This window comes from Scyliorhinus torazame, chromosome 12, assembly GCF_047496885.1.
Source record: "Scyliorhinus torazame isolate Kashiwa2021f chromosome 12, sScyTor2.1, whole genome shotgun sequence".
In the NCBI taxonomy this organism is placed as follows: Eukaryota; Metazoa; Chordata; class Chondrichthyes; order Carcharhiniformes; family Scyliorhinidae; genus Scyliorhinus; species Scyliorhinus torazame.
In genome coordinates, this window is record NC_092718.1 from 196,303,342 (window position 1) to 196,315,681 (window position 12,340).

General features: G+C 45.6%; 1 protein-coding gene across 1 annotated transcript in view; it reads right to left on the bottom strand.

The window, feature by feature from the left end:
* Positions 1 to 7,489: 7,489 nt before the first annotated feature.
* The window catches only part of nsrp1 (nuclear speckle splicing regulatory protein 1), a 73,122-nt gene continuing 68,271 nt past the window's right edge, over positions 7,490 to 12,340 (bottom strand). Inside the window, 2 exon segments of the mRNA XM_072469617.1 lie at positions 7,490 to 8,686; positions 8,689 to 8,705. Of these exon segments, the coding sequence (XP_072325718.1) occupies positions 7,617 to 8,686; positions 8,689 to 8,705 (1,087 nt within the window). The 3' untranslated portion in view covers positions 7,490 to 7,616.

Consider the following 12,340-nt stretch of genomic DNA (forward strand, 5'->3'; position numbering starts at 1 on the left):
AGGGAGCCGGGAGTTTCACTGTTAAAAATCAGTGAGGACGGAGACGGGAGTTTCACTGTTTAAAATCAGCGAGGAGGGAGCCGGGGGTTTCACGGTGTAAAATCAGCGAGGAGGTAGCCGAGAGTTTCACTGTTGAAAATCAGCAAGAAGGGAGCCGGGAGTTTCACTGTTGAAAATCAGTGAGGAGGGAGCTGGAGTGTCACTGTTTAAAATCAGCGAGGAGGGAGCCGGGGGTTTCACTGTTGAAAACCAGCGAGAAGGAAGCCGGGAGTTTCACTGTTGAAAATCAGCGAGAAGTGAGCCGGGAGTTTCACTGTTTAAAATCAGCGAGGAGGGAGCCGGGAGTTTCACTGTTTAAAATCAGCGAGGAGGGAGCGAGGGGTTTGACTGTTTAAAATCAGTGAGGAGGGAGCTGGTGTTGCACCATTTAAAATCAGCGAGAGGGAGCCGGGAGTTTCACTGTTAAAAATCAGCGAGGAGGGAGCCGTGTGTTTCACTGTTTAAAATCAGCGAGGAGGGCGCTGAGAGTTTCACTGTTTAAAATCAGAAAGAGGGAGCTGGGAGTTTCAGTTTAAAATCAGCGAGAAGGGAGCCGGGTGTTGCACTGTCGGGGGTTTCACTGATTAAAATCAGTGAGGAGGGAGAGAGGAGTTTCACGGTTTAAAATCAGCGAGGAGGGAGCCGGGAGTTTCACTGTTTAAAGTCAGCGAGGAGGGAGCCGGGTGTTTCACTGTGTAAAATCAGCGAGGAAGGAGCCGGGACCTTCACTGTTTAAAATTAGCGAGGAGGGAGCTGGAGTTGCACCGTTTAAAATCAGCGAGGAGGGAGCCGGGAGTTTCACTGCTTAAAATCAGTGAGGATGGAGACGGGAGTTTCACTGTTTAAAATCAGTGAGGAGGGAGCTGGAGTGTCACTGTTTAAAATCAGCGAGGAGGGAGCCGGGGATTTCACTGTTGAAAACCAGCGAGAAGGAAGCCGGGAGTTTCACTGTTTAAAATCAGCGAGGAGGGAGCCGGGAGTTTCACTGTTTAAAATCAGCGAGGAGGGTGCGAGGGGTTTGACTGTTTAAAATCAGTGAGGAGGGAGCTGGTGTTGCACCATTTAAAATCAGCGAGAGGGAGCCGGGAGTTTCACTGTTAAAAATCAGCGAGGAGGGAGCCGGGTGTTTCACTGTTTAAAATCAGCGAGGAGGGAGCCGTGAGTTTCACTGTTTAAAATCAGCGAGGAGGGCGCTGAGAGTTTCACTGTTTAAAATCAGCGAGGAGGGAGCTGAGAGTTTCACTGTTTAAAATCAGCGAGGAGGGAGCTGAGAGTTTCACTGTTTAAAATCAGCGAGAGGGAGCCAGGAGTTTCACTGTTTAAAATCAGCGAGGAGGGAGCCGGGGGTTTCACTGTGTAAAATCAGCGAGGAGGGAGCTGGAGTTGCACCGTTTAAAATCAGCGAGAGGGAGCCGTGAATTTCACTGTTTAAAATCAGCGAGGAGGGAGCCGTGAGTTTCACTGTTTAAAATCAGTGAGGACGGAGACGGGAGTTTCACTGTTTAAAATCAGCGAGGAGGGAGCCGGGGGTTTCACTGTGTAAAATCAGTGAGGAGGGAGCCGGGAGTTTCACTGTTTAAAATCAGTGAGGAGGGGGCCGGGAGTTTCACTGTTTAAAATCAGCGAGAAGGGAGCCGGGAGTTTCACTGTTTAAAATCAGCGAGGAGGGAGCTGAGAGTTTCACTGTTTAAAATCAGCGAGGAGGGAGCTGAGAGTTACACTGTTTAAAATCAGCGAGGAGGGAGCTGGAGTTGCACCGTTTAAAATCAGCGAGAGGGAGCCGGGAGTTTCACTGTTTAAAATCAGTGAGGAGGGAGCTGGGAGTTTCACTGTTTAAAATCAGCGAGGAGGGAGCCAGGGATTTCACTGTTTAAAATCAGCGAGGAGGGAGCTGGGAGTTTCACTGTTTAAAATCAGTGAGAGGGAGCCGTGAATTTCACTGTTTAAAATCAACGAGGAGGGAGCTGAGAGTTTCACTGTTTAAAATCTGTGAGGACGGAGACGGGAGTTTCACTGTTTAAAATCAGCGAGGAGGGAGCCGGGAGTGTCACTGTTTAAAATCAGCGAGGAAGGAGCCGGGGGTTTCACTGTTTAAAATCAGTGAGGAGAGAGCCGGGGGTTTCACTGTTTAAAATGAGCGAGGAGGGAGCCGTGAGTTTCACTGTTTAAAATCAGCGAGGAGGGAGCTGAGAGTTTCACTGTTTAAAATCAGCGAGGAGGGAGCTGGAGCTGCACCGTTTAAAATCAGCGAGAGGGAGCCGGGTGTTTCACTGTTTAAAATCAGTGAGGGAGCCGGGGGTTTCACTGTTTAAAATCAGCGAGGAGGGAGCCGGGAGTTTCACTGTTTAAAGTCAGCGAGGAGGGAGCCGTGAGTTTCACTGTTTAAAATCAGCGAGGAGGGAGCTCAGAGTTTCACTGTTTAAAATCAGCGAGGAGGGAGCTGGTGTTGCACCGTTTAAAATCAGTGAGAGGGAGCCGTGAATTTCACTGTTTAAAATCAACGAGGAGGGAGCTGAGAGTTTCACTGTTTAAAATCTGTGAGGACGGAGACGGGAGTTTCACTGTTTAAAATCAGCGAGGAGGGAGCCGGGAGTGTCACTGTTTAAAATCAGCGAGGAAGGAGCCGGGGGTTTCACTGTTTAAAATCAGTGAGGAGAGAGCCGGGGGTTTCACTGTTTAAAATGAGCGAGGAGGGAGCCGTGAGTTTCACTGTTTAAAATCAGCGAGGAGGGAGCTGAGAGTTTCACTGTTTAAAATTAGCGAGGAGGGAGCTGGAGCTGCACCGTTTAAAATCAGCGAGAGGGAGCCGGGTGTTTCACTGTTTAAAATCAGTGAGGGAGCCGGGAGTTTCACTGTTTAAAATCAGCGAGGAGGGGGCCGGGAGTTTCACTGTTTAAAGTCAGCGAGGAGGGAGCCGTGAGTTTCACTGTTTAAAATCAGCGAGGAGGGAGCTCAGAGTTTCACTGTTTAAAATCAGCGAGGAGGGAGCGAGGGGTTTGACTGTTTAAAATCAGCGAGGAGGGAGCTGGGAGTGTCACTGTTTAAAATCAGCGAGGAAGGAGCCGGGGGTTTCACTGTTTAAAATCAGTGAGGAGAGAGCCGGGGGTTTCACTGTTTAAAATGAGCGAGGAGGGAGCCGTGAGTTTCACTGTTTAAAATCAGCGAGGAGGGAGCTGAGAGTTTCACTGTTTAAAATCAGCGAGGAGGGAGCTGGAGCTGCACCGTTTAAAATCAGCGAGAGGGAGCCGGGTGTTTCACTGTTTAAAATCAGTGAGGGAGCCGGTAGTTTCACTGTTTAAAATCAGCGAGGAGGGAGCCGGGAGTTTCACTGTTTAAAGTCAGCGAGGAGGGAGCCGTGAGTTTCACTGTTTAAAATCAGCGAGGAGGGAGCTCAGTGTTTCACTGTTTAAAATCAGCGAGGAGGGAGCGAGGGGTTTGACTGTTTAAAATCAGCGAGGAGGGAGCTGGAGTTGCACCGTTTAAAATCAGCGCGGGTGAGCCGGGTGTTTCACTGTTTAAAATCAGCGAGGAGGGAGCCGTGAGTTTCACTGTTTAAAACCAGTGAGGACGGAGATGGGAGTTTCACTGTTTAAAATCAGTGAGGAGGGAGCCAGGAGTTTCACTGTTTAAAATCAGCGAGGAGGGAGCCGGGAGTTTCACTGTTTAAAATCAGCGAGGAGGGAGCTGAGAGTTTCACTGTTTAAAATCAGCGAGGAGGGAGCCAGGGGTTTCACTGTTTAAAATCAGCGAGGAGGGAGCTGGAGTTGCACCGTTTAAAATCAGGGAGAGGGAGCCGGGAGCTTCACTGTTTAAAATCAGTGTGGACGGAGACGGGAGTTTCACTGTTTAAAATCAGCGAGGAGGGAGCCGGGGGTTTCACTGTGTAAAATCAGCGAGGAGGGAGCCGGGAGTTTCACTGTTTAAAATCAGCGAGGAGGGAGCCGGGAGTTTTTAATGTTTAAAATCAGCGAGAAGGGAGCCGGGAGTTTCACTGTTTAAAATCAGGTAGGAGGGAGCTGAGAGTTTCACTGTTTAAAATCAGCGAGGAGGGAGCCGGGAGTTTCACTGTTTAAAATCAGGTAGGAGGGAGCTGAGAGTTTTACTGTTTAAAATCAGCGAGGTGGGAGCCGGGAGTTTCACTGTTTAAAATCAGCAAGGAGGGAGCCGGGAGTTTCGCTGTTTAAAATCAGCGAGGAGGGAGCTGGGAGTTTCACTGTTTAAAATCAGCAAGGAGGGAGCCGGGAGTTTCGCTGTTTAAAATCAGCGAGGAGGGAGCTGGGAGTTTCGCTGTTTAAAATCAGCGAGGAGGGAGCCGGGAGTTTCACTGTTTAAAATCAGCGAGGAATGAGCCGGGAGTTTCACTGTTTAAAATCAGCGAGGAGGGAGCCGGGAGTTTCACTGTTTAAAATCAGCGAGGAAGGAGCCAGGACCTTCACTGTTTAAAATTAGCGAGGAGGGAGCTGGAGTTGCACCGTTTAAAATCAGCGAGAGGGAGCCGGGAGTTTCACTGTTTAAAATCAGTGAGGACGGAGACGGGAGTTTCACTGTTTAAAATCAGCAAGGAGGGAGCCGGGAGTTTCGCTGTTTAAAATCAGCGAGGAGGGAGCTGGGAGTTTCGCTGTTTAAAATCAGCGAGGTGGGAGCCGGGAGTTTCACTGTTTAAAATCAGCAAGGAGGGAGCCGGGAGTTTCACTGTTTAAAATCAGCAAGGAGGGAGCCGGGAGTTTCGCTGTTTAAAATCAGCGAGGAGGGAGCTGGGAGTTTAACTGTTTAAAATCAGCGAGGAGGGAGCCGGGAGTTTCACTGTTTAAAATCAGCGAGGAGGGAGGCGGGAGTTTCACTGTTTAAAATCAAGGAAGGGGGAGCTGGAGTTTCACTGTTTAAAATCAGCAAGGAGGCACCCGGGGGTTTCACTGTTTAAAATCAAGGAAGGGGGAGCTGGAGTTTTACTGTTTAAAATCAGGAGGAGACTGGTGCTCCTTTAGGGTGGGTGTCACTGGTATGGCCGCTGACCTGAGAGGGGCAAATAACCAGGGAGGGTTCTAAAGGCGAAGGTGCAGGTGTCCTCTGGTTGGGGTGAGTTAAGCTGATCTCCTACTTCCTCTGCAGTGGGCCAGCCCTTCTGCGGAGTGCCAACACCTGGTGGGTCCCTGATTGAGTTTGGCCACGTTCATTCCCTTTAAGACACAGCTGGGGTATGTGGGTGCCCAGAGGGGCAGCCTAGATGGGCTCCCAGATGATCAGAAGCCTTCTGAACATTCAAAGGACACTGGCAGCACTCAGCAGTGTGAGCAGCCAGGAGCCTGTAACTAGCACCAAAGAAGCCCATTTAAAAGACAGACTGCTGCAATAGCGGTTTGAGCCAGGCCAATCCCATCCCAAGAAGGGCACCCGATACCACGGACTTGGCATTATGTCACTCCCCGCTACTGCCCTCAGCCCGGACAGCCACCCCACAGCAAGCACGACAATTTGTGCGGTATTTTCTGCTTCCCCTCCGCAGCATGGCACCCAGGTCCTGCTTGTAAATACTTGCACTAATGCGTCCACAAGACTTCTGCCTAAGAGGGGCGAAGCATCGCAAAAGCGTGGACCATGAGATGTCCAAGCCACTAAGGACATTGAAATCAATGCAAATGGCTGTTTTACATGGCACAAACATCGATATCTCCACCAGCAAAGGACTGGAGCATGATGTCGGAATCGGCACAGGCGCAAACTTCAATTTTTTGATTCCCCTTGATTGTCTGCCCAATCGCGATTTGCGTTTCCGGCATCGCGAGGTGGAGAATCTAGGGCATGATTTATTTGGATGATGGGATCGATGGCATGGTAGCTAAATTTGATGATGACAAAGGCAGGCCGGAAGCAAGTTGTGAAGAGAACATAAGGAGGCTACCAAAGGATATAGGTAGGCTAGGTGAGTGGGAAAGGATCTGGCAAATTTAGTAAAATATAGAACATAGAACATAGAAATACAGCACAGAACAGGCCCTTCGGCCCACGATGTTGTGCCGAACCTTTGTCCTAGATTAATCATAGATTATCATTGAATTTACAGTGCAGAAGGAGGCCATTCGGCCCCGAGTCATGAGCATTGTCATTTTTGCAGGATGAATACAAGAAAGCATATTACTAAATGGGGAGAGATCACAGAGCTGAGATGCAGAGGGATCTGGATGTCCGACTGTATGAATCACAAAAGGGTAGTATGTAGGTGCACAAATAATTAGCAAAGCTAATGAAATGTTCTCATTTTTTGCAAGGGGAATTGAATACAAAAGTAGGGAATACATTTGGAGTACTCAAGATGTAAATGCGTTGGAAGCAGGTCAGAGAAGGTTTACTCGATTAATTCTGGAATGGGCAGGTTGTCTTATGAGGAAAGGGTCGACAGGTTAGGCTTGTATCTGCTAGAGTTCAGAAGAGTAAGAAGTGACTTGATTGAAACATGCAAGATCCTGAGGGGACTTGACAGGGTGGATGTGGAAAGGTTGGTTCCTCTTGTGAGCGAATGTCAAACTAGGGGCCACTGTTTAAAAATGAGGGGTTACCCATTTACGACAGGGATGAGGAACATTTATTTTCTCTCAAGTGGGTTGCAACACTTTGGAATTCTCTTCCTCAAAAAGTGGTTGATGGGGTGAGTCTTTGAATATCTTTAAAGCAGAGGTAGATAGATTCTTGACAAGCAAGAGGATGGAAGATTGTCAGGGCTAGGCAGGAATGTGGAGTTGAGGTTAAAATTAGATCAGCCATGATCTTATTGAATGGCGGAGCAGGCTCGAGATGCCGAGTGGCCTATCTCTGCTCCTAATTCATATGCTCATATGGCACATGAATGCATTTCAGTAGTGACTTATGCTTTTGTAAAAAAACCTGAAGAAAACGTTTTCTATGACACTTTCAATTAAAAAAACATGTTATCATGCCTGTACCTTGACAATACTCTTCAGGAACAAAACCAAAGCCATCACAAATGCAAACAAAATAGATGTCACCTTCAACGAAAAATTTGAAACTAACTGTATGGATAATGTAAAGCAGGCTAACAGAAAGCAAGCTGTTAGATCTCTGAGTTTCTGTCATTTACAATGTAGTCATGAAATACCTGCTCATAAAATTCTTAAGTATAAAATAGCAAACTTATGGAAAAACTCAAATGTTTCAACTACAACACTTCCTACTTCTCTCCCCCCCCCCCCCACATGTTTAGTTCAACAAGGCATTTAAAGCTATGATTAATCTACAATCATCTGCAATTACTGTTATAAGTGAAAAAAAATAGCAAATTTAGTAGAATACTCACACACCAAAGAATTTACTTTTGTCAAGACCAGGCAGAATAAAATTTGAACGGTTTGCCAGAAAATGCCTATGTGTACTTACACTGGAATGCAAATTGAGAAGGGATGTGTATTTCCACTCACTATGCCACAATTATCTGGGCTTTCTTTGAAGAGATAAAGATTGTTTTTAATAGTTATCATGGTTTCATACAAGACTTCACAAAAACTTTCAAAGATTAATTCATACATTTAAAATTTGAATATTTATAGTTAGCAGTCCCAATAAAGCTACTCATTTTCCTCTGGCTCAATGTATGACTTTGTTAAAGACCTGTTCATCTGTCTTGCAAGGTATCGCTCCTTTGCAGAGGTAATAGTCTCTTGATTGCTGCGCTTGACAAATTTACTGAGTGGTTGGTTGTGTGCGGCTCCGATTGTTTCCTTTTCTGGGTCAACTTTTGATTTTTGTGCACACGGCAAATTTGGGTTCTTGCCCTCATCTTCGTTATTGCCGGTTTCTAGACTCAGTTCTTCATTTATTTTTTCTTCAGACCTAGATCTCTTGTGATCATGTTTTCTGGGTTTCTCTTTCTCCGAGCCATCTTCCTTCAAATCACTGCTTTCATATTTCTTATTAGGTATTTCGAATGTTTCCCCTTCCTTTTCTCTCTCACTAATCTCCTTGTCCAAGTTTCCCTCTTCTTGTTGTTCTCTGAGGTTTTCTTCCTTTCTTCCGCCATTTTTCTTCGAATGTTTTTCCATTTTGTTTCGCTCTCGTTCTTTGAGCTTTTCATCTCTTTTTTGCTCATCCCGGTCTTTATCCTTCTCTCTGTAATCTCGGTGTCTCTCGTCCCTTCCACTATTGTAGTCCTTATCTTTAGATTTTTCCTCCTTGATTCTCTTCTGTTCTTTGCTATCCTTACATCTTTTGTGTTCTTTCTCATTTCTACCATGATCTTTTTCTCTACGCTTTTCCTTCTCATGTTTGTGTTCCTTATGACTGGAGCTCTCTCTACTCTTGGAGCTTTTTTCCTTATCTCTCAAACTCTTTGAATGGCTCTTGCTTTTCTCACTTTTACCTTCTTTGGTTGAATGTTGATGGTGACCTTGCTCTTCGTCACTAGAGGACTCAACATGCTTCTTGGACGGACGACTTCTTCCCTTCTCTTCATTCGTCTCCGAACTCTCATCATCATCTCTTGTTTTGGAAACCAACTTTCTTTGGCCATTTTTAGCCTTGTCATCACCGCTGTCAATTTCAATGTCACTGTCTGCATCTGGGTCTTGGTTGAGTTTATCCACAGGCCCCCTTGATATGACAGCAGGATTTTTACAGTCATTCTCATCAGGATAATTCTGGTTTGTTCTTCTTTCACACTGAGGAAACAAACACACATTAACTAGGACGAACAAAGTCAAGTAAAATACAAATTTATTTTTAAAATTTAGAAACATGAAATTGGTGATTGAAATGCAAGAACACTAAATGTTACTAAAAATTTCCATTTCATTTCATAAATGATCTAAATTGATTGATTTGAAGAAAACATATGGAAGACAAAAGTTCTTTCCAAATGTTTATACGGCTTCAAATTCTGAGGTTTTATGTACTATCTATATCCAGAAATATTTCAATATTAAAACTGATTTAAACAAAACAAACAACAAATTTTCCCTTTCAAGAGTTGCAATTCAATTTCAGACTATGGAATTAGGTAGGGAGACTACATCAGGCATTGTCAAACTCAGCGGCGCGACCCGGGGGTGGGTGTCAGGGGGGGTCGTGGAGCCGCCCTTCGCGGCGCTCCCGATCGCGCAAATCTGCGCGCAACAGCCGCAGCAGCCAGCTGTTAATAACGCCGGCTGCAAGAGGCCTTCAAAATGGCCGCGAATATGTAAAAAAAATGCGGCCACACTGCGCGTGTGCCAGATCATCGGCGTGCATGCGCGAAACAGGCCTTTTTTTTTTAAAAAACGGTCGCAGCTTTTTGTTTTACAAGTTCAGGGGGGGGGGGGTTTATTCATTTATTTTATTCATTTAATTTTTATTTTTTTCATTTATTTTATTCATTTTTTTTTACAAGTTCGGTGGGGGGGGGGGGGGGGGGGGGGGGTTTATTTGATAACATTTTACAGGAAAAAAATACAGAATTTTGGACAAATGGAGACTCCATACTTTCCGACACCGGAAGGCTTCACCTTCATCCAACAGGTTCCATTGGAGGAGCGTGTATGAGGGCTAAAGGGACTCAAAACCATTTCTTCCATCTTTGGCAGCAGCAAACAAGGTAAGAGAAAATGGTGGGTCGCGCAGGTCAACCGGCGTGGGTCGCGAAGGTCGCCCGGGTTGGGTCCCGAAGGTTGGTCGGTTGGTAAAAATGGGTCCCCGGAAAAAACGTTTGAAGAACACTGGACTCATTAACTAACCTGGAAGGTATTTTACATAAAGTGATTTTTCATGCACTTTCCCCTCAATATTGAGGGCCTCATAATGGCCAAATTCAGAATACAAACGGAACCTGGGTACTAATCAGCTCAGATTGATAAATTGGACATCTCATCTGGTGGTATGGTAGCACAGTGGTTATCACCATTGCTTCACAGCCCCAGAGACCTGGGTTTGATTTCTGGCTTGGGTCTGTGCGGAGTCTGCACGTTCTCCCCTTGTCTGCGAGGGTTTCCTCTGGGTGCTCCGGTTTCCTCCCCCACGTCCCGAAAGACGTGCTTGTTAGGTGAATTGGACACTCTGAATTCTCCCTCAGTGTACCCAAACAGGCACTGTTGTGTGGCGACTAGGGCATTTTCACAGTAACTTCATTGCAGTGTTAATGTAAGCCTACTTGAGACACTAATAAAGACTATTTTATTATCATCTCTGTCTCTTGACTTCAAGGCTCTCAACATGATTTCATTGAATCCTTACAGTGCAGAAGGAAGACATTTGGCCCATCAAGTCTGCACTGACCGCTCCAAAAGAGCACCCCACCTAGGCCCACTCCCCCACCCTATCCCTATAACCCCACTTAACCTTTGGACACGAAGGGTCAATTTAATGTGGCCAATCCACCTAACCTGCAAATCTTTGGACTGTGGGAGGATCCATGTTGGCGCTTCCTAATCAACCCACATTTACGAATTATATCCCGGATAATTATTTCGTGAAGTTTGCCCACAATTCATGTTAAATTGAATGGTCTCTAATTGCGGGCTATCCTTTCAACCTTTATTGAACATTTGCAATTCTCTAGTCCTCTGGCACCTCCCGAGTCTAGAGAAGACTAGAAGATCATGGCAGGCGCCCCCACAATTTCCATTCTCACTTCCTTCAATATTCTTGGATGTATTTCATCCGGTCCTGGTGTCTTGTCAACTTTAAGTACCTACAATCTATTCAACACTTCGTCCTTATCAATTTTGAACCCTTGTAGGGAGCTTTCTCATCTGTCTCCGTGGCCTGGGTAGCATTTACCTTTATCATGCAAATAATTCATTTAATAATTCAGCCATGCCCCCAGGTGCAATGTGTAAATTCCACTTTTGTTTCTAATCGGCCCTACTTCTCCTTTTACTATATATTGGTGGAATACTCCGGTCTCCCAGATGCAGGCTTCTTGGTGTGGGAGGCGGCACGCAATACGCTGGCGGCAGGATTCTCTGCTCCAGCTGCTGTCAATGGGGCTTCCCCATTGAAGCCACCCCATGCCGCCGGGAAACTATGGGCAAGGGAGCACTGCTAGGACCAAAGAATCCCGCCGGCAGTGAATATATATGCCTATAGTACATCCCCCGGTTCCCCTTTACCCACAGATTATGTTACTTCTTCAAAGATTTACAATTCATCTAAATATAATTTCCCTATCATAAAACTCGGCCTTTTACCCTGATTATTTCCATGTACCCTAATAATAGCTTCTAACAGCATTATCCTCATCGACCTATGACAGATATTAAGGTAACTGGCCTGTAGTTTCCTAATTTCTGTCTCCCTCCCTTTTTGAATAGAGGATTTATATTCACCATTTGCAATATATATCGGGGAAAGTAAGGGTCCCAATACAGACCTCTGGGGAACACCATTACAAACTTTCCTCCAGCCCGAAAAATATCCATTGTTACTCTCTGCCGTAACATTCTCCCCGAACAGGCGCCGGAATGTGGCGACTAGGGGCTTTCCCCAGTAACTTCATTTGAAGCCTACTTGTGACAATAAGCGATTTTCATTTCATTTTTCATTCATTTCATTTTCTGATTTAATGGAACCTTCCCCGAATCTATGGGATTTCGGAAAATTCAAACAAACACATCAACTATCTCACTCCTTTTATGACACATGAAGTCCATCAGGACCCTGGGATTTGTCTGCTCACAGCTCTAACAATTTCGCTCAGTACCACTTATCTGGTGATTGCACTTTCTAAAGGGCTAACATTCACTTTGTTAACTCTTTTACTTTTAAAACTATCTGTAGAAACTCTTACCATCTTACCATTTATATATCTATGATATGGAGATGCCGGCGTTGGACAGGGGTGAGCACAGTAAGATGTTTTACAACACCAGGTTAAAGTCCAACAGGTTTGTTTCGATTCACTAGATTAACTACAGGCCATTTACCTTAACATTTGTCATAGGGTTCACCTGATGAAGGACTTGCGCTCCGAAAGCTAGTGATTCAAAACAAAGCTGTTGGACTTTAACCTGGTGTTGTAAGACTTCTTTATATATCTAGTTTGCTTTCTATCGTATTCAAATTTTTCCCTACTCATCAATTTTTGGGTAGGGCTGCATGGTGGCGCAGTGGTTAGCACTGCTGACTCACGACGCCGAGGACTCCGGCCCTGGCTCACAATAAGTGTGGAGTTTGCACGTTCTCCCAGTGTCTGCGTGGGTCTCACCCCCACAACCCAAAGATGCGCAGGTTCGTGGATGGGCCATGCTAAATTGCCCCTTAGTTGGAAAATAATAATAATAATAATAGCTTATTGTCAAGGAAGTCCGTGAAAAGCCCCTAG